The following is a 20,495-nucleotide window of genomic DNA, read 5'->3' as shown; positions in this document are numbered from 1 at the left end:
TGCGGCCTGTGCACACTGGCTTCCTCCTAAGCCATGCAGTGCGGAGGTGTGACAAGGAGGAGAACGCTGAGAATCGCATCTCAGCCAGGCAATCGAGGTGAACGCCAACAGCGGCAGGTCACGCAGACGGGCTGCGCCCCTGGCAGATGCGATGAGAGCACCGCTGTGTCTCTGCGGTCCTTCTCCCTAAACCCGCCCCGAGTCTAACGGGGGAAAAGGCATGAAAGAAACCCAAACTGAAGGACAGTACTCTGCACAACTGTCAAGGCTAAACAAGAGCGAGGAAAATCTGAGAAACTGTCAGCCCAGGGGAGCCTAAGAAGGCGCTATGACTAAATATAATCCCAGATGGGATCTCCAGACCAAATCAGGACACAAGGGATAAACTAAGGAAATCTGGGTGCGGCATGCCCTTGATTGATAAAAATGTATCAGTACCGTTCCATCAGTTGTGACAAACATCCTAACGTAAAATATTAACAATAGGTGAAACTGAGTGCAGGGGATACAGGAACTCTGGTCTGTTTGCAACTTTTCTGTAAATCTGAAACTGTTCTAAAATTAAAAGTTTACTTTAAGGTACTAGCAGAATTTATTTTGTTCATCCCCAAGTTAAATCTGCCTCGGAGTAGCCCTTAAAAATACTACCAATGACAAAACTGCCTAGAATGCCAAAATTTCAATACACTGAAACTTTTCAGTCCCAAAAGCTGAGGGCCGGCTCCCCACCCACCCCCCTTTTTTTTTTTTAATTGTGAAAGAGCACTTAAAGAGCATAGTCAGACCCCTCCGGCCACAGCAGGACACCCTTCTCCACCCCCTCCAAGCTCTCTCTCTCCCCTCATTCTCTGAGTACCTGCTCCAGCCAGGGGCCCTAGCCCAGTGCTTGGAGCGAATATTCCTCAAGGAAAACACCACAGCTCCAGAACAGAGATGCTAAACCTTCCCTCACACACACAGTCGGCTCCCATGCTGATGTCCACTCTCTGCCAGGACAGAACCTTCTCCAGAAGAAACCCCATCCATGCCTCATCTCCATCTCCTCTCTCTACTTCACCTACCATTTCAGTCTCCATTCTGTTGGTCTTTTTAAACAATATATGTACTACTGTGGTGGTGGTGTCTTCCCTGAGATTCACGTTCACCCAGAACCTCAGGATGTGACCTTATTAGGAAATAGGATCTTTGAGGCCCTGCTGCTGCTGCTGCTTATCTCTCAGTTCTTTCTGATTCTTTTGTGACCTCCTGGACTGTAGCCCGCCAGGCTCCTCTGTCCATGGGATTCTCCGGCAAGAATACTGGAGCGGGTTGGCATTTCCTATTCCAGGGGATCTTCCCGACCCAGGGATCGAACCCACATCTCCTGCACTACACACAGATTCTTTACCGCTCGTGCCGCCTGGGAAACCCCAGTATAATTGGTTAAGGTGAGGTCACACTGGATTTGGGTGGGCCCTAAATCCAATGACTCATGTCCTTGTAAGAAGCCCGTGTGTATATATGTCCATTCAATGGAGTATTACTCAGCCATAAAGAAGACTGAAGTCATGCCGTCTGCAGCACCGTGGACGGACCTGGAGATGCTCATACTAAGTGAAGTAAGTCAGACAGAGAAAGACAAGTGTCATGTGATGCCACTTAGATGAGGAATCTAGAACATGAGACAAACGAGCTTATCTTCAAAACAGAGACAGGCCTACAGACATTGAGAACAGCCTTGTGGTTGCCAAAGGGTGGGGAGAGGGATGCAATGGGAGCTTGGGGTGAGCAGATGCGAACCATTAGGTATAGAATGGATAAGCAGCAAAGTCCTACTGCGTAGCACAGGAGACTCTATTCAATATCCTGTGACAAGCCATAATGACAAAAATATCTAGATATGAAAAAGAAAGCATACATAAAGAACTGAATCACTCTGCTGCACAGCAGAGATTTAGACAACACTGTAAATCAGCTATCGTTCAATAAGATCAGTCAGGGGGAAAACAAAGAAGCTGATGTGAAGGTGCATAAGGAAGGGGCTCGCTGCGTGAGACGGAGGCAGAGACTGGAGTGACGCACCCTCTAGCCGAGGACGGCAGCAGCCACGGAAGGCAGGAGCCACGCATGGACCAGGCTCCCCCTCGGAGGTTCCAGGAGGAGCAACTCTGCCAGCACCTGAGGTCAGCACAGCGCTACTCACTGCAGACATCCGGTCTCCAGAACTGTCAGGGAATCCATTTCTGTTTGTAGCCATTCGCTACAGAGGCCCGAGGGAGTGACCACAGCACACGTAGCAGCCTGCTGGGCGTCTGACTTTGATTCCGCTGTCACCATCTCTCCGCAGAGGCTCCCCCAGCGCAACCCCTAAAGCCGAGGGCTGGTCTCCGACTGCATTCGGCAGCTCTGTCCCGGCAAATCTCCTTTAAAAACCCTTGTCCTAATCCTAACATCCCTCACGGATGGTCTCTAACGGCTCCTCACAGCCCGCTGCACCACGTGACAGGTCATCAGAACCAACCAAAATGCAAAAGCTGAAACCCTGATGGGCGCTCCGAGTGCTGGACATCAGACAGAGTAGCAACAACTTAAAACGTGTTATCTCATCCAGTGGGGATGACACGTGTGGTCCGGCTCCACTGCACACACAGGCCTGGAGGAGGGAGGAGAGGACACTGTCCCCTGACCCCCAGGCCCATGCGCCTCCGGGTCGCTCTCCATCATTTTACTCTTTTATAATCTCAGGGATCAGCGCTCACTCTTCACCAGATTTTTTTTTCTCTCTTTCTTTTTTAAATTATGAAAGTATGACCATACATTTACAGGAGACTTGGGATACAGAACAAAGTTACATACAGTTTCATTATGAATGTGAAAGTCGCTCACTTGTGTTCAACTCTTTGCGACCGCACGGACTATACAGTCCATGGAATTCTCCAGGCCAGAAAACTGGAGTGGGTAGCCTTTCCCTTCTCCAGGGGATCTTCTCAACCCAGGAATCGAACTGGGGTCTCGTGCATTGCAGGCGAATTCTTTGCCAACTGCGCTATTAGGGAAGCCCACAGCTCTGCTATATATTACAATTATTTTTTTAAGTAGATATGTCAAAATTCTTAGCTGGGGTTTCAGTATCAAATTCTCAAAAATCAATAGGATGAATACACAGAAAAGTAGAAGGGTTTAGTAGGCGTGATGTGTGAACTGGACCATAAAGAAGGCTGAGCACTGAAGAGCTGATGTCTCCAAACTGTGGTGCTGGAGAAGACTCTTGAGAGCCCCTTGGACAGCAGGGAGATCAAACCACTCAAGCCTAAAGGAAATCCACCCTGAATATTCATTGGAAGGACTGAAGCTGAAACTCCACTTGATGTGAAGAGCTGACTCACTGGAAAAGACCCCAGTGCTGGGAAAGACTGAGGGCAGGAGGAGAAGGGGGCGACTGAGGATGAAATGGTTGGATGGCATCGCTGACTCAATGAACATGAGTTTGCGCAAACTCCAGGAGATGGTGAAGCTCAGGGAAGCCTGGCGTGCTGCGTGCGGTCCATGGGGTCATAGAGAGTCTGACATGACTGAGCCACTGAACATCAGCAGGTGACATGAAAATTACCATGAACTGATTCAACATAACTAAGATTTACACAATTTTCACACAACAGTAAAATACAAATTCTATTCAAGTTCCCACAGACTATAAACTAGGAGACCCTGGAACATATCCAGGGACATAAAACACGGTGTGAAAACCTCTTGGTCTAAAGGCACTGAAATCACACAGTCTGTTCTCTTCTCGCTGTCCCTACCCCACCTTCTTTCTCCCACCAGGTGCCCAGGCTCGCCACTATCTGGGGCCCCTCCCTCTACCCACAACACGCAAACCCACCTCACTCCCACCACCTAGCTTGTTTCTGTGAAGCAGAATCCCATGGAGTGAAAATGCAGCTCGCTGGGCCCCATTCAAGGCCTGCGGTGGGGCCTGTGACCCTGCATTTCTAACCAGTCTCCAGGCTGCTGCTGTTGCCGCTGCTCTGGGGACCGCACTCTGAGCATCACTGGTCTGTGCCAACCTCCGGCTGGGCAGGGCCTCTCCTCGCCAGCCTGGCCTTCCCTGGTGGCCTCGGCTCTATGCACACCAGTCTCTCTCTCGTAATTCAGTGCTTGATTACGGGCTGCTGTTTCAAGCGGGCTAGTCTCATTTACACCCGGTTAGAGAGGGTGAATCCCATGGACGGAGGAGTCTGGGTAGGCTGTAGTCCATGGGGTTGCGAAGAGTCGGACACGACTGAGCAACTTCTCTTTCAGTTTTCACTTTCATGCATTGGAGAAGGAAATGGCAACCTACTCCAGTGTTCTTGCCTGGAGAATCCCAGGGACGGGGGAGCCTGGTGGGCTGCTGTCTGTGGGGTTGCATAGAGTTGGACGTGACTGAAGTGACTTAGCAGCAGCAGAGAGGGTGAGACATTCGTGCTGGGAGGGGGCGCCACCTAGATCCCGCTCTCTGTGCTTGGGAAGTGGGCTGGACTCCACACCGAGCCCCAGCCCCATCACGTGCCCATGGGGCCACAGGCTGGCAGGTAACTGGACCCTAAGAGCAGAGATGGTGCTGGGGGAGAAGCAGCTACAACCAGGGGGCGGGGCCACAGCCCAACTGGGGACCCGGCTGGAAGGAGTCAGGGGTACAGCCTCTGACCTCACTCTCCCTCCATGCAGACCCCACTGGGGATATTGCTGCTCAAACCTCACTGGAGCCGAGAGCGAGAGGCTAAAAGGTATGGTCCGTACAGCCCCACCCCTGGAGGCAGAGAGCTGGCTGGAGGAGGGTAAAGGACGTGGCGGGGCTGATGGACGATGGCTGGCCCCCTGCTCCTCTCCAGCATCTAAGCCAAGACCTGCCTCCCACATGCTTACAAGCCAGGCTGGGTGCCCCTGGGGCCGCCACGGCCCCTGCTTTGTGCCACCTTCATGCATCTAGTCCCATCCACCCCATCACCCACAGGCTCCACAAAGGAGCCTAAATTTCAAGAACAAAGATCCTGCTTCCAAAAAAAGGACCTGTGTGGCCCTTTCGGACTCTTTTTTTGGCTGCGACACAAGGCATGTGGGATCCCTAGTTCCCTGACCAGGGATTGAACTTACACCCCCTGCAGTGGAAGGGCAGCATTTCAACCACTAGACTGCCAAGGAGATCCCCTCTGAGTCACTGTTTTTAATTTTTCCTTGAGTCATAATTTCAAAATTCAGTCTCATAATAATTGAGTACTGTTCTTCTCCCCCAAAAGGAGATGGGATTTTTAAAAGCCCATAAAAAGAACATCAACTGCATGCAGCAGGCCTTCTCAGAGGGCATAATAAACCTCACACATTAAACTATAATAGGGTAGCATCAAAAGCAAACAGAATTGTTAAAGCTGTAATGAGAAATCATAAAAGAAAAACAGCGGCTATGGAGAGGAAAGGGGCTTCCCTGGTGGCTCAGATGGCAAAGAATCTGCCTGCAACGCAGGAGACTGGGTTTGATCCCTGGGTCGGAAAGATCCCCTGGAGAAGGAAATGGCATCCCACTCTGGTACTCTGGCCAGGAGAATTTCATGGACAGAGGTCCCTGATGGGCTACAGTCCAAAGGGTCATAAAGAGTCAGACATGACTAAGCGACTTATGTTTTTTAGGGTGCATGTGTGTGTAGAGGAGGGGGAAAGAAGGAAGGAGAAGAAATGGTGGTCACTGCTGGAGTGACAAGAGGTTGCAAAGAGTCCCACTTTGACAAGATCCAATCACTGCTACATCCCTGTCGACACTGTGCTCGGCCTGTGTCACCACTGACTTCTTGAACAGCATCACAACTACACCAGTATGTTTGCTAAATACCTACTTTGCACAGAACATCGCAGGAGATTTCTTTCATGTCTTCATATGTAAACATGATTAGCCACTCAAGGAAAAAATGTCACTACCATAAAGAAAAGTTTTGAAGAAAAGCGTATTTCCCAGTGTCCAATCTGAACAGGCACCAGCCTGGAGGATGAGAACGGCAAGACACAAGAACAGCTATACTGAGTCATTTTCAGACGATCGATCTTAAAAACTGCAGGAGAGAAATACCACCAGGGAAGGAAGATTCAAACACAATTTCCAGCTCATTGGGTGTTAAGATAAATGGATCGCTGGCTTCGACATGACACTGAGATATGAGACATTCTTCTGGTTCAAGAAAGCTTTTTTAAAAATAATTATTTCCAGGTGATGCAGTGGTAAGGCATCCACCTGCCAATGCAGGAGACGCAAGAGACCTAGGTTCGATCTCTGGGTTGGAAAGATCCCCTGGAGTAGGAAATGAAAACGCACTCCAGTATTCCGGCCTGGGAAATCCCATGGACAGAGGAGCCTGGTGGGCTACAGTCCCTGGGACTGCAAAGAGTCAGACGTGGTTGAGCATGTACACACACATACATTTAATTGCTTTTAGGGGCAAAACATAGACAAACAGTCCCTTCGCTGCACTCAGATGATGAAACGCTCTAGTTTGGATATCAAGGTGCAGCCTAGTAATCTGAAAGCTGTGTGAGAAGAACTGAATGCAGGATTTCAGTTACGATCAAAGCTGCCCGAGGCGGACGAAGGTCCAGTGAAGGTCCTCTCTGTATCCTGCACACACAGGCAGGGGCCAAGGAAGACCCCAGGCGGTTCTCGTCGCCCAAACAGTCACTCTTTTACTGGTGCCCAGGTTGAGTGGAGGGAGGAGAGGACAGAGGGCGATCAGGTCTGGGAGACGGGGGCCTGGGCGTGAGGTCCAGAGTGTCCCAAACTGGCAGTGTGACCGCAGGCAAGACCCCCTGGGACCTGCTTCCCTAGTCCATACGGTAAAGACTTCATAAAATGCTGGAAGGGTAGCTCTTCCTGCTCTGAAATCTAGGACCCTGATTCCTACATTAGAGTGAGAAGAGTGTTCAGGGAAGAAACACCCGGGTTTCTATGTGACTTTGCCACGCTGTGTAAGTTCTCATAGACCCACTAACCCACCGGAAGTGAAGGAGAGGAGCCAGCAGGCTGAAGTGGACAGGTCCTGCAGGGAGCAGAGGCAGCCACATACAGAGTGTTTATGACCTGTCTGCCTGCGTACTATTTCATATAAACTCCCACAAACTACCCTTGAGTGAACTTCCCTACAAAATGACTCCAGACTGTGGGAACTGAAAATCTCTAACAAAGGTATTCAGAATCTCGGGTCTAAGGCATTCACAAGTATGCTTGAAACGAAAAAGTCTTCATCATTCGAAATGGGAGGATTGGAATACCCAGACTTTCATGAAATACTATTTTTGACAATATATTTTCAAAACTATAGCTGATGTAAACACATTCAAGTATAGGTAGTCAAATCTACTAATGTTTGTTATTATGATATCGTTATAATTTTATGATCAAGATACCCTTTTAACTGTTGTTATTAAGTCGTGTCCAACTCTTTGCGACCTCATGGACTGCAGCACGCCAGGCTCCTCTGTCCTCCACTATCTCCCAGCGTTTGCTCAAATTCACATCCACTGAATAGGTGATGCTAACCATCTCATCCGCTGTTGCCCTCGTCTCTTCCTGCTCTCAGTTGTGCCTAGTATCAGCGTCTTTTCCAATGAGTCAGTTCTTCACATCAGGTGACCAAAGTGTTGGAATTTCAGCTTCAGCATCAGTCCTCCCAATGAATATTCAGGACTGACTTCCTTTAGGATGGACTAGTTGGATCTCCTTGCAAGGGACTGTCAAGAGTCTTCTCCAACACCACAGTTCAAAAGCATCCATTCTTCGGTGCTCAGCTTTCTTTATGGTCCAACTCTCACATCTGTACGTGACTACTGGAAAAGCCATAGCTTTGACTATATGGATCTTTGTCAGCAAAGAGATGTCTCTGCTTTTTAATATGCTATCTAGGTTGATCATAGCTTTCCTTCTAAGGAGCAAGCAACTTTTAATTTCATGGCTGCAGTCACCATCCACAGAGATTTTGGAGTCCCCCCAAAATGAAATCTGTTACCCTTTTAATTTACATCACATTAACAACTCAATAAAAAACAATAACAACTTATCTAATGTGCAACATTTGATAAGCATAGGTTTCAAAATAAATTTAATTATGAAAAGCATGACTATGTATGTGACTATATGTAGAAATTCAAAGTTTAACAAAACTGACCATTATGAACCCAGAATTCCTAACTATCTACGTCAAAATTGAAAAGATGTCTATATTTGGAATCAGAAAAGGTGACATGCTTTCGATAAAGTGTAAGACAAAGTAGATAATTACTCATGTGCTAGGTAAAAGTCTTATCACTAATTCCAAGCAATATTACAGATGCATTTATCCTTCGATCCAGCAATCCCACTTCCAGGAACCTATCCTAAAGATACACTGGAGAAATAAAAATGCCGTATGCACAAGGCGTGTTTGTGAAACAGGGATAGCACATGCCTATTTCTTTCTACTTTTATATGCATTTGAACGTATTCATAATACAAAGTTTAAAAACAATCTTTCTCAGTCTCTGAAATATATCTACTGAATATATCTACCAAGTGTTCAGTCGCTCAGCCGTGTCCAACTCTTTGCAGTCCCATGGACTGTAGCCCATCAGGCTCCTATGTCTATGGGATTCTTCAGGTAAGACTACTGGGGTGGGCTGCCATTTCCTCCTCCATATCTATCAAGTCTATTCTACAAATCACTAACGAACGTCTATTTAAACTGGCAAAGGCAATTACAGAGGAAAATGGAAGAAACTATGGCATGTTCTGTCTAAAAGAAAGCACAAGTTATTTTCTGTAATTAACTAATTTGTAAGGAGAAAGATAAGGAGAAAGCACAGTAGATGTGAGAGAAGGAAAAATTGCTAATTTTGGCTAACCAGGATAAAGAACTAAGTTAAATATGCATTGATTTCATTCACTGAAAAGAACTTAAAATTTTTTAATTTGTTAGTTACACCTCTCTAATAAAATTTATAGACTATAAAAGACTATAATACAATATTTTACATAATTATATGCTGAATATGATTTATTGTATTTAGGATACTTTGCAAATTAAATTAAACCTTGAAAAAAAGAACTCTCATTTCAAGTCACATAGTATTCATTTCTTAAATATTCGGTTTGATTTGAATAATGCTAATTTAAATAATACTGCTAAGAGGCGTGTACATCCAAGCAACACAGATGACTGAGAAATAGAAGCGAAGCCAGGCCTACAGGGGTCAAGTTCCAGATTTCCTCAAACCAGATGGACAATTTGTGTGGGGCAAATTATCCAGTCTCCTAGAGGCTGCCTTCTCATCTGCAAAATGGGAACACTAATACCCACCTCAAAGGGCTATGGAGAAGTGACATGAATTAATATATCCAAAATACCTACTGCAAAGGCCAACACCTATCCAATTAATAAATGGTAGTCTCAGGTATTATAGTGAATATCAGTGTTAAGTGTTAATATAGCAGAAGCTCCTTAAGGATGACTTGCAGTTTGCTTTCCACAGTACTCGCAAAGACTAAATTCTGAGATGAGGTTTTGATGTTCCAGATTAACAGAACTGTCTTGCTTGTCAGTGCCTCCAGCAGATGGTTTCTGCTTATAGTGATTTACTCTCTGATCTATTGATTAATGGGACTATTAATATAAAGAACAGGAAAGTCTGAAGAAGGTATATTCAGGTTTTTAAAAAGTTAAGCTGTCAAACGACAGTCTGAACTGCCAAGCAAAATTTAAAATGAGAAATAAGAACTCTTGTTGGTTAATGTATAAAAAAGCAGACAATCCTCTCATACAAGGGACAACTAGATTTCAACCTACATTTTACATTAAAATCCCATAACACTTCCCTAGAACTGAAGTGGAAATTAGTCGTGCATGTCAACAACGGATCTATTATGAATTTAACTCCAAAGCACATTCCTTGTCTTCTCTAGAATACACGTGAGCAAGCTGCAGCCTCCAGACATTTGTTCTGAGCCCTGTTGCTGACCTTGTGCAGTGAAGATCACCTTTGGTGGTAAGAAAGGAGTCATTTTTAAAGCATAAATTCCTTCTGCTTATTAAGGAATGCACACCAAAGAACATTTAGTATAAAAGTATAAAAAGGAAAAAAAAATCATCACCCCATCACTCAGGGAAAAAAAAAGATAACTCAACTCTTGGTACATTTCACTCTTCATTGCATAGATTTTTGTCTGTTCAGTTGGAAAATACAACATATCCAGTATGATATCCTGATTCTGCCTTTTAATATAATACACAAACATCTCCCATGCTGTTACCTAAAACAGAAGCATCTTTGAAGATTACAAAGCTTTCCCTCATATGAGGTGCCACAGTTTTCTGGTTATGTCTCTAGTGGTTACTTTTGCTTTTGTATTTTCTATACAATTTTTCTCCAATACCTGTAATTCTGTAAGGAATTCCCTTATTCCCATGCATTTTTCTGTATCTACACTCAGAATAGCAATATAATGGTGTCTTTTCACTGCATTCTGTCCCCCTAGTCCAACCACAATATTGAAAAAACTTTCATATTAGCAAGAATTTTAAGAATATCGGCCTCCAGATATTATTCAATTCTCTTCTCCCCAATTTATGATAACCCAAGCGCAGCATAATTAAAACATCCCAAATCTTCCTAGTCCCTTGGACAGCAAGGAGATCAAACCTATCAATCCTAAAGGAAATCAGTCCTGAACGTTCATCAGAAGGACTGATGTTGAAGCTGAAGCTCCAATACTTTGGTCACCTGATGCAAAGAGCCGATCACTGGAAAAGACCCTGATGCTGGGAAAGATTGAAGGCAGGAGGAGAAGGGAGCGACAGAGGATGAGATGGTTAGATGGCATCACCGACTCACTGGACATGAGTTTGAACAAGCTCTGGGAGATAGTGAAGGACACACTATCATGAAAAGAATGAGTTATCATCCATGGTCTCCCTGGCAGTACTGAGGCCAGTGAGTGGACACTACAGTCTGACATTTTAGAATGGCTGATGGACGGTCACGGCGCTCACCATGCCCTTCTTTTGAGCTGAGCTACACCAGCGGCTCCCTGTCTGACCAGGTGGCCTGTTTCTCTGAGGCCCAGTCATCCCTGTCACTGGGAAAACAGCTCAACGCTATGCACCAGAAGCTCAAGACTCTGAGACCTAAGCTTCTGGCAACTCACCCTGGAGGGAAAGTCGTTTAATATTTAAAAAATCTGAACACCACATGCCCAGTCTGTACGAGGGCGGCAAACCCAAAGAACAGCATGTGGCAGTAATACTGTGGCCTTCAAAGACCCAGAGAAGGTTTGTCTCAAAGCTGTCTTGCCTAAGTATCCCCCAACTAAGCCACAGCTCTGGAGTGCCAGCTCCAGGTAAGGGGCACATGGCATGCCAACATGGCAAGCTCTGAAAGAGAAGCAGCGACTCGGAGCTTCCCATGGGATCACTTCTGCTTCTCCCCTCCTCTCCCACCATCTTCTAAGTGCATATGAAAGCGGGAACACCACAGCCCCCTGCATTCAGGCCATGCCACTCACCAGTTCTCTTACGACCTTTTTTCTATTTCTTGGTGTGACTTTATCGTGCTTTGGTTTATTTTCATTTTCGAAAAGAATGCTATAAAGAAACATCCAGTCTAAGTGTGAAGAAAAAAAAGTTAGAAGTTTCCAAGACTCAAACTTTACTCTTAATCAAGAAAAGAAAACTCCTGGGCAGGCCCCTTTATTCCGCGCCGCCCCCCCCGCTTCTAAAAATAGAAGTTTAGAAGCCTGAAGTTGTATATAAAGCAACGACTTCAAATGCACCCTTTAAGATACAGTAGTCATCAGATTTATTTTTGGAAAGCTGCGTAGGTCAAGAATACCTAGAATAACCTGGTTTCTATTTAAAATACCCTAATCGCTTTGTAACTTAAGAGAAAAAGATTATTTAAAGGGATTATTCACAATGCAGGCATCTCCCAATATGTATATCTCACATGGAGCTGGTGATAATTACCCTGAAGGACAGGGAAAAGAGATTGCTTTCCACAGACATGTGAAAATGTATCCAGGCTGGAGAAGAAACAAACAGATGCAACATCAAGATAGTACCCTCTCCCGACTCCAAGGAAAAGATGGTAACTGTGAAATGATTTGCTAAATCCCAACAAAATAAGAAAGGTAATTTTAAAGGGACATTTACATGCTACAGACTTAAAACGGCTTAACCAAAGGAATTTGACAGCCAAGATGAATTCCGTTTTCAAGAGTTAGCCATGAGGAAAAGCAGTTCTGGCCAAAGATGAGTAATGCATATTGGCTGAAATCAGCTGCCAGGGTTCTAACTAGCAGGAGAGAAGCTTTTACGAGGCATTTTATTTCTACAACTGTAAGAAGAGGGTCACTACAGAGTTACTTAACACACAAATATTGCTTTCTATTTTGTTCCTAGGCACCACTGGGGAATGAAATGGTGATTTAAATGTGCCAGAAATCCACTATTTATAGGTATAGAATTCTGTTATAGGCAATGTTCTACTAGAAAAAAGAAAAAGGGATTAAAAAAAAAAAAAAAACCAGGAGGTTTTGCCTTACCAGGAGCTTATGAGCAAAGAAGGAGGGGAAGTTAGTAATAAGCTTCAGGTTCTAAGCACGTCAGGGAGGGGCCTGCCCCCTCTCAGCCCCTGATCAAGAGTGTTTGCTGCGCTGGACTGGACGCCATTATAAACTGAGGGCAGAGAGAGAGATGAGAGTCACTGAAAGTATCCAGGTGGCACAGCCTCCACAGGGGCCAAGGAATAGTGTGTGGTTTTGGTTTTGGTTTGACAAGCTCTCTCTATCTCAGAGTCTTAGCAAACTGTTTTCCAGTCCACTGTGGACATTTCTTCCTGGATTCAACTGGCATTTACTGATCACCTACAACTGTGCACGCCTGGGCTACAATTCACCAACGTCGGCTACAATTCACCAACATTGGCTACAAGTCACCAACCTCAGCGACAAGTCACCAATGTCAGCTACTCGTCACCAATGTCTACTGCAATTCACCAAGGTCGGCTATAACTCACCAATGTCGGCTACAACTCACCAATGTCGGCTGCAACGTTGGCTACAACTCACTAACGTCGGCTACAACTCACCAATGTCCAGGCAAAAGATACTGTCACACTTTGTGGGATGATTTCAACAATCCAATGATTGCTTCAGTGTTGTTAGAAGCTTGGGTTCTCTGCCAAGATTAAGAGAGCAATGTATCTCCTGGAGCAAGAATCTGCCGTGAACGACCGTGTGATCCTACAATCCCACTCCTGGGCATATGTCCAGAGAAAACCATAATTCAAAAAGACACATGCACCCCAGGGTCCAGATCAGCACCGTCCACAACAGCCAAGACAGTGAAGCAGCCGAGATGTCCATCAACAGAGGCGTGCGTAAAGAAGGTGCGGCACGTTGTATGCAGGGGCGCATTAGTCGGCCACACAAAAGGACCACATCATGCCACTTGCAGCAACGTGGATGAACCCAGGGATGATCAAAGCAAGTGAAGTCAGTCAGACGGAGAAACACCACAGGCTATCACTTACATGTGGCACCCAAAAACAAATACGAATGAACTTATTTACAAAGCAGAAATAGACGCACAGACATAGAAAACAAACTTACGATTCCTAAAGGGGAACGGAGGGAGAGGGATAAATTAGGCGGTTGGGATTAACATATACAACTTATTGTGGTCGTTCGGTCGCTAAGTCGTATCCAAGTCTCTGCAACCCCACGGACTGCAGCACACCAGGCTCCTCTGTCCTCCACTATCTCCTGCAGTTTGCTCAAATTCATTTCCGTTGAGCTGCTGATGCTATCTAACCATCTCATCTGTATATAAAACAGATAACCAACAAGGGCCTACTGTACATACAGTCAGAGAACTATACTCAGTATTTTGTGACATCCTATAAGGGCTTCCCAGGAGGCACCCGTGAAGAATCTGCCTGCCAAGGCAGGAGACCCAGGTTCTAGCCCTGGTTCGGGAAGATCAGCTGGAGAAGGAAGTAATAGCAACCTGCTCCAGTATCTGTGCCTGGAGAATCCCACAGACAGAGGAGCCTGGCAGGCTACAGTTCACGGGATCGCAAAGAGTCCGACACAAGCGCACACTCACATAAGAGAGACGAATCTGAAAAAGAATAGATACATGTATGCGTATGTTCTTCCCAGGTGGTGCTGGTGGCAAAGAACCCGCCTGCCAATGCAGGGGACAGGGATTTGATCCCTGGGTCGGGAAGATCGCTGCAGAAGGAAACGATGATCCACTCTAGTAATCTTCCCTGGAGAATCCCACAGACAGAGGAGCCTGGCGGGCTACAGTCTATGGGGCTGCAGAGAGTCAGGCACAACTGAAGCAATTTAGCATGCACGCCTGTATATATATGACTGAAGCACTTTGCTGTACGCCTGGGACTAACACAACATTGTAAATTAACTGTACTTCGACTTTTTAGAAAAGAATACTTAAAATGAGAAATAACCAAAATGCACCAATGCCGAGCCCACTGCCATTCCCGTGCATCTCCAATGCCCACCTTTGGTAGGTCCTTTCCTGTTGAGCACAGCCTGCTGCTCCTCGGTGATGTTCAGCCTCCGAACCACATCGGCCAGAGCCGACTTGAGCAGCTGGATGTCGTCCTCCTGCATCTGGACTCGCTGCTCCAGGGAGGCGATGCGGTCTGTCACCTCCATGCTGCTGGCAGCAGAAGCGCTGTCATCTAGACCGGGGAAGAAAGGAGCAACTGAGTCTCAACTGCTGCCCAGAGAAGTCAGACCCAGAGGCACACACCAGCACGCGGCCATCACACAGTGGTATCTAAAAACTAGAGACCACGGCTTCCCTGCTGGCTCAGTCGGTAAAGAATCTGCCCGCAGTGCAGGAGACCCACCTGAGTGCAGGAGACCCGGGTTCAACCCCTGGGTCAGGAAGATCCCCTGGAGGAGGAAATGGCAACCCGCTCCAGGATTCTTGCCTGGGACATCCCATGGACAGAGGAGCCTGGTGGGCTATAGTCCACGGGGTCACAAAGAGTCGGATACAACTGAGCAACCAAACCACACCACCAGAGACCACGGCAGACTTGTGTGAAGCCTTTTATTACAAGGAACTACAGTGCTTCATTCTGCTACTGTCTTTTTTTTCTCTAGATTTGTGCTTTTCGTTTTTTTAAACTGTGGTTTTAATTGCCATGATATTTTTCTAGAGCCGGGCCATTTTCTTTGCATGATATTAGAGAACCCTAGAAGTAGAGTGGATCTTAGCATATGTCTAGTACAACTTCCCACAGGTGGTGGAAATCTGCTGCCCAGCCTCTGGCTTTTGTTCCAACGATGCTACTGACAGGTCCGTGCAATGACTACCCACCAGTCAAGACTTTAAAGGATTGGCTAATCTGACAAACAGGCTTCCCAGGTGACTCAGTGGTAAGGAATCTGCCTGCCAGGAGATGCAGGTTTGAACCCTGGGTTGGGAAGATCCCCTGGAGAGGGAAATGAAAACTCACTCCAGTATTCTTGCCTGGGAAATCCCATGGACAGAGGAGCCTGGCAGGCTGCAGTCCATGGGGTCACAAAAAGTCGGACAACACAATTTAGCAACTAAACAACAACAAACCTGACAAAGCAATCAGTTCAGTTCATTTGCTCAGTCACGCCTGACTGTGACCTCGTGGACTGCAACACGCCAGGCTTCCCTATCCATCACCAACTTCTGGAGCTTGCTCAAACTCATGTCCATGGAGTTGGTGATGCCATCCAACCATCTCATCCTCTGTCGCCCCCTTCTCCTCCTGCCTTCAATCTTTCCCAGCATCAGGGTCTTTTCCAATGATCAGCTCTTCGCATCAGGTGGTTAAAGTATTGGAGCTTCAGCTTCAGCATTAGTCCTTCCAAAGAATATTCAGGATTGATTTCCTTCACAATGGACTGGTTGGATCTCCTTGCACTCCAAAGGACTCTCAAGAGTCTTCTCCAACACCACAGTTCAAAAGCATCAATTCTTCAGCGCTCAGCTTTCTTTATGGTCCAACTCTCACATCCATACACGACTACTGGAAAAACCATAGCTTTGACTAGATGGACCTTTGTCAGCAAAGTAATGTCTCTGCTTTTTAACATGCTGTCTAGATTGGTCATAGCTTTTCTTCCAAGGAGCAAGCAACTTTTAATTTCATGGCTGCAGTCACCATCTGCAGTGATTTTGGAGCCTAAGAAAATAAAGTCTGTCAGTGTTTCCACTGTTTCCCCATCTATTTGTCATGAAGTGATGGGACTGGATGCCATGATCTTAATTTTTTGATTTTTGAGTTTTAAGCCAGCTTTTTCACTCTCCTCTTTCATTTTCATCAAGAGGCTCTTTGCTTTCTGCCATAAGGGTGGTGTCACCTGCATATCTGAGGTTACTGATATTTCTCCCACCAATCTTGATTCCAGCTTGTGCTTCATTCAGCCCAGCATTTTGCATGATATACTCTGCATATAAATTAAATGAGCAGGGTGACAATATACAGCCTTGACAACTCATCACAGTTCTGTCTAGAACAGCTAACTCATAATTTCTTAGCAAGGTCCATCAGGGCCCTCCATGGTCCTCTTGGCCTCTCCAACTCATCTTACACCCTTCTTCTCTTCTCCTTCTGAGTTCCTGTCACACTACCCTTTCTCTCTTACTTTAAGGATTTGTGTCTGCTGTTGCCTTTGCCTGAAGCATTTCCATGACCAAGTTCTATTCTTTCAGTCTCAATTCAAATGGGAGTTTTTCAGAGAATCTGGCTAATAATCTTTCCTAAAGTTGTTCTTTTCAGTCACATTCACCTTGTTTCTTTTCTTCTCTTTTCTGCCCGTGCCATGCCCTGGTGACTCAGCTGGTAAAGAATCCAAGACCTGGGTTCGATCCCTGGGTTGGGAAGATCCCCTGGAGAAAGGAAAGTCTACCCACTCCAGTGTCCTGGCCTGGAGAATTCCATGGATGGTACAGTCCAAGGGGCTTGCAAAGAGTCAGACACGACTGATCGACTTTCACTTTCACTTTATGTACAGAGGAGCCCGGTGAGCTTCAGTCCATAGGGTCACAAAGAATGGGATTCGAATGAAATGACTCAGCACGCATGCATGCAGTTTGCAGATGGCAGTCCCCTGAGCAGGGATCAAACCTGCAGCGGAAGCGTGCAGTCTTTATCACTGGACCGCCAAGGAAGTCACATCCATCTTATTTCTTTCTTTCATAGCATCACCATGGACTATAATCACCTTGCTTGTTTGCTCACTGTTCATGTCTCCTAACGAACATGTAAGCATCATGAATCTCTTCTGCTGCTGGGTACGATGACTTCTCTTGCATAGCACTCCCTGCAGAAAGGCATTGTGAAGCCTGCAAATCATATAAACAACAGAAGCAGCACTGGAGCATGGACACAAGCATATAGACTCCAGCGGGAGTTTGCACTCGCTTGGTGGAGGGACGATGGGGCACTAGAAAAACACCCCAGACTCCCTGTTTCATGATTTTTATGATTTCATGTTTCATGATTTCCCTGAGCTAAGCAGTAAACACACAGGTCAGTGAGGACACATGTGGAAAAACCTGCAGTCTTTTTGTCCTTAAAAAGTCAAAAAACGAAGTTTGAAAACTGTAAACATTGGCTTGAGTGGGGAAATCCCTAGACGAAAAAAGCTAGAGGTGGGGGGGATCCCCAAACTCTGTCTCTTCATTTCTGACTGAATATCATGATATAAAATAGCGCTGAAAAATTCATTAGACATGAGCGTTTGATTAATAACGTGTTTTCTAAGCCATAAAATAATCTGTTTATGGAAAGTGAAAGTGAAATTTGCTCAGTCGTGTCCAACTCTTTGCGACCCCATGGACAGTCCATGGAAAGAATTCTCCAGGCCAGAATATTAGAGTGGGTAGCCTTTCCCTTGTCCAGGGGATCTTCCCAACCCAGGGACTGAACCCAGGTCTCCCACATTGCAGACGGATTCTTAACCAGCTGAACCACAAGGGAAGCCCAAGAATACTGAAGTGGGGGTGGCCCATCCCTTCTCCAGGGGATCTTCATGACCCAGGAGTCGAACTGGGGCCTCCTGCATTGCAGGCAGATTCTTTACCAACTGAGCTATCAGGGAAGCTACCAATCTGCTTATAGAATCATATTTTTTGAGTTGTCCGAGTGGACGGCAGCTTTGAGCAGGGTGCCACATCCATCGGTGGGACCCGAACACACAGAATGTGCTGGCCAGCACAGCCCTGGACGGGAATCAGTCAGCTTCTATTGTTCAACCTTGTGTCTTATAATCATTATCACATAATCCAGCATGTAAGACAGGCAGCTATATATCTGCTGCTCTATATTGTCAACATTTATGATGCAAAACAGCATTCCAGTGGCCTGTTTGTGCATGTATGCGTTCTAAGTCGCTTTAGTCGTGTCCAACTCTGTGTGACCCTATGGACTTCAGCCCGCCAGGCTCCTCTGTCCACGGAATTCTGCAGGCCAGAATACTGGAGCGGGTAGATGTTCCCTTCTCCGGGTGATCCTCCCAACCTGGGGATCGAACTCCGGTCTCCTGCACTGCAGGTGGATTCTTTACCACCTGAGCCACCAGGGAAGCCCAAGAACCTCCGTATCTGCCTTCAAATACAAGTGATTAAAAACTTAAAGGTCTGATCTGCTAAGAGGACCTCCATTTGTGAGACTGGCTGAAGTTCTCCCCAGGCCACATAATCCCAGTGCTTATCAGATCCTGCCAGCACCGCAGCCTTCACCACTGTGGAATGTCTTCTGCTGCTGTGGGCAGTGACCCTCGAGATCAGACTCAGGCTTCTTGGCAGCAGTGGCAGCTGCCTGGAGTTCTTAACCTTGTGCACAGAAAAGGCCAGTGTTGTTCGAACGACTTACCATGCCAATTCAGCTGGGGCCAAGCTGATTAGCATAATGAGCAACAAAACCCCAAGCTCGGTTTAACCAACACAAACCATTTCCAACCTCTGCGCATGGCACGGCACAGGATGGGCGAATGCATCTGAATTCCGTCAAAGAAAACCTCATGAGACTGGGAATCCAGCCCACGTGAAACCTTCACAGGTTATTTACTTAAGTAATTTTCATTCTAAGGCCTCTAAAGTTCGTCTACAGAGGTCGTTAAGATGGTGTTAACAAGAGGGCAGCTTGATCGGTTTTCAAAGTTTTCGCATTCTTTCAAGCATCACTGCACTCTGGGGTGTGTTAGGGGAAGCTTGGGAAAAGATGATATTCTCTGTATTTTTACCTCTTGAGTTTTTACCCAGAACTGGCTGTGGCGCTGCTCATTTCCTCAGCAAGTCCCGGGGATCTATTTACACAGGGCGGGCAGGGTGTCCCTTTATCTCAGTGTGGGTAACCATCCCTCAGATGGCGGTAATGCTGTGTGCGAGGGGGTGGACAGGATTTAATGTGAGGCGCGACCGGCCCCACAGTGGGGCGAGGACCTCAGGGCAGATGTCTCAGCGGGCCAGCTGTTCTAGAAGACACTCTGCCAGCCACAGACCTTCCTGGGGCTGCAAGTCCAGCCTCCTGGCATTCTGTCAAGGTCTGAACACAGTTCAGAAGGCTGGTTCTTGGAAAAGATCATGATCAGGGTTACCTGCACTGGACTGTCTGGGTCCTGGGGCTTCCGAGAGGACACTGACCTGGGATTCAAACTCAGCAGGGCTCAGCTCCTGGGTCTGGCACTGATGAACTGTGTGAGCTTGGCCAACGGGACTTGACCCCTCTAGGAATAACACCATAACCTGTCTTCTGAAGTTCTTGTGAGGTCAGAGGTTAATGTATATGAAACATCAAACAGGATGATGGCAAATGGGTGCTCAACACAAATGGTAGTTTAGTATTTTTTCACTTGTTCATATTGCTTTATGGTTTTTAACTTTTTATTTTGTGTCGGGGTATAGCCGATTAACAATGTTGCGACAGTTTCAGGTGAACAGGGAAGGAACTCAATCATGCATATGCATGTATCCATCCTCTCCCAAACTCCCCTCCCATCCAGGCTGCCGCATAACATTGAGCAGAGTTCCATGCACTACCCAGTAGGTCCTTGATGGCTATCCATTTAAAATACAGCAGTATGTACATGTCCATCCCAAATTCCCTAGGTAGTCTAGGGTTTCTATAGTTCACTGCTGCTAATATTGTTTATCACAGCAAAGAGCAAACACTGAAAACAGTGAAATCAACTTTACTAAGTTATTGAACACATCCTGCAAGTATGCGCAGTGCTTGCCCCATGAGACAGGCTGAGATGAAAGTAAAAAGTACCATTTCTGGCTCTGCAGCACCTTGATCACGTGGAGGAAATGTGACACAAGCTGAAATGAAGAACAGCTTCACGAAAGTCCTCTGCCATGACAGCAGGGCTTCCCTGGTGGTTCAGACGGTGAAGAATCCGCCTGCAACGCGGGAGACCCAGGCTCGATCCCTGGGCTGGGAACATC

At 46.4% G+C, this 20,495-nt stretch overlaps 1 protein-coding gene across 8 annotated transcripts in view; it reads right to left on the bottom strand.

Annotated features, from left to right (window-relative positions):
• EML1 (EMAP like 1) overlaps positions 1-20,495 on the bottom strand; it is a 194,997-nt gene that overhangs the window by 70,295 nt on the left and 104,207 nt on the right. For all 8 annotated transcript variants that reach the window (XM_069559740.1, XM_069559743.1, XM_069559744.1 and 5 more), the window contains exon 2: positions 14,557-14,739. In XM_069559740.1, coding sequence (XP_069415841.1) covers positions 14,557-14,739 — 183 coding nt within the window. The remainder of the gene's footprint in view (positions 1-14,556; positions 14,740-20,495) is intronic.

This window comes from Ovis canadensis, chromosome 18 (genome assembly GCF_042477335.2).
Source record: "Ovis canadensis isolate MfBH-ARS-UI-01 breed Bighorn chromosome 18, ARS-UI_OviCan_v2, whole genome shotgun sequence".
In the NCBI taxonomy this organism is placed as follows: Eukaryota; Metazoa; Chordata; class Mammalia; order Artiodactyla; family Bovidae; genus Ovis; species Ovis canadensis.
This window is presented reverse-complemented; position numbering and strand designations above follow the sequence as displayed.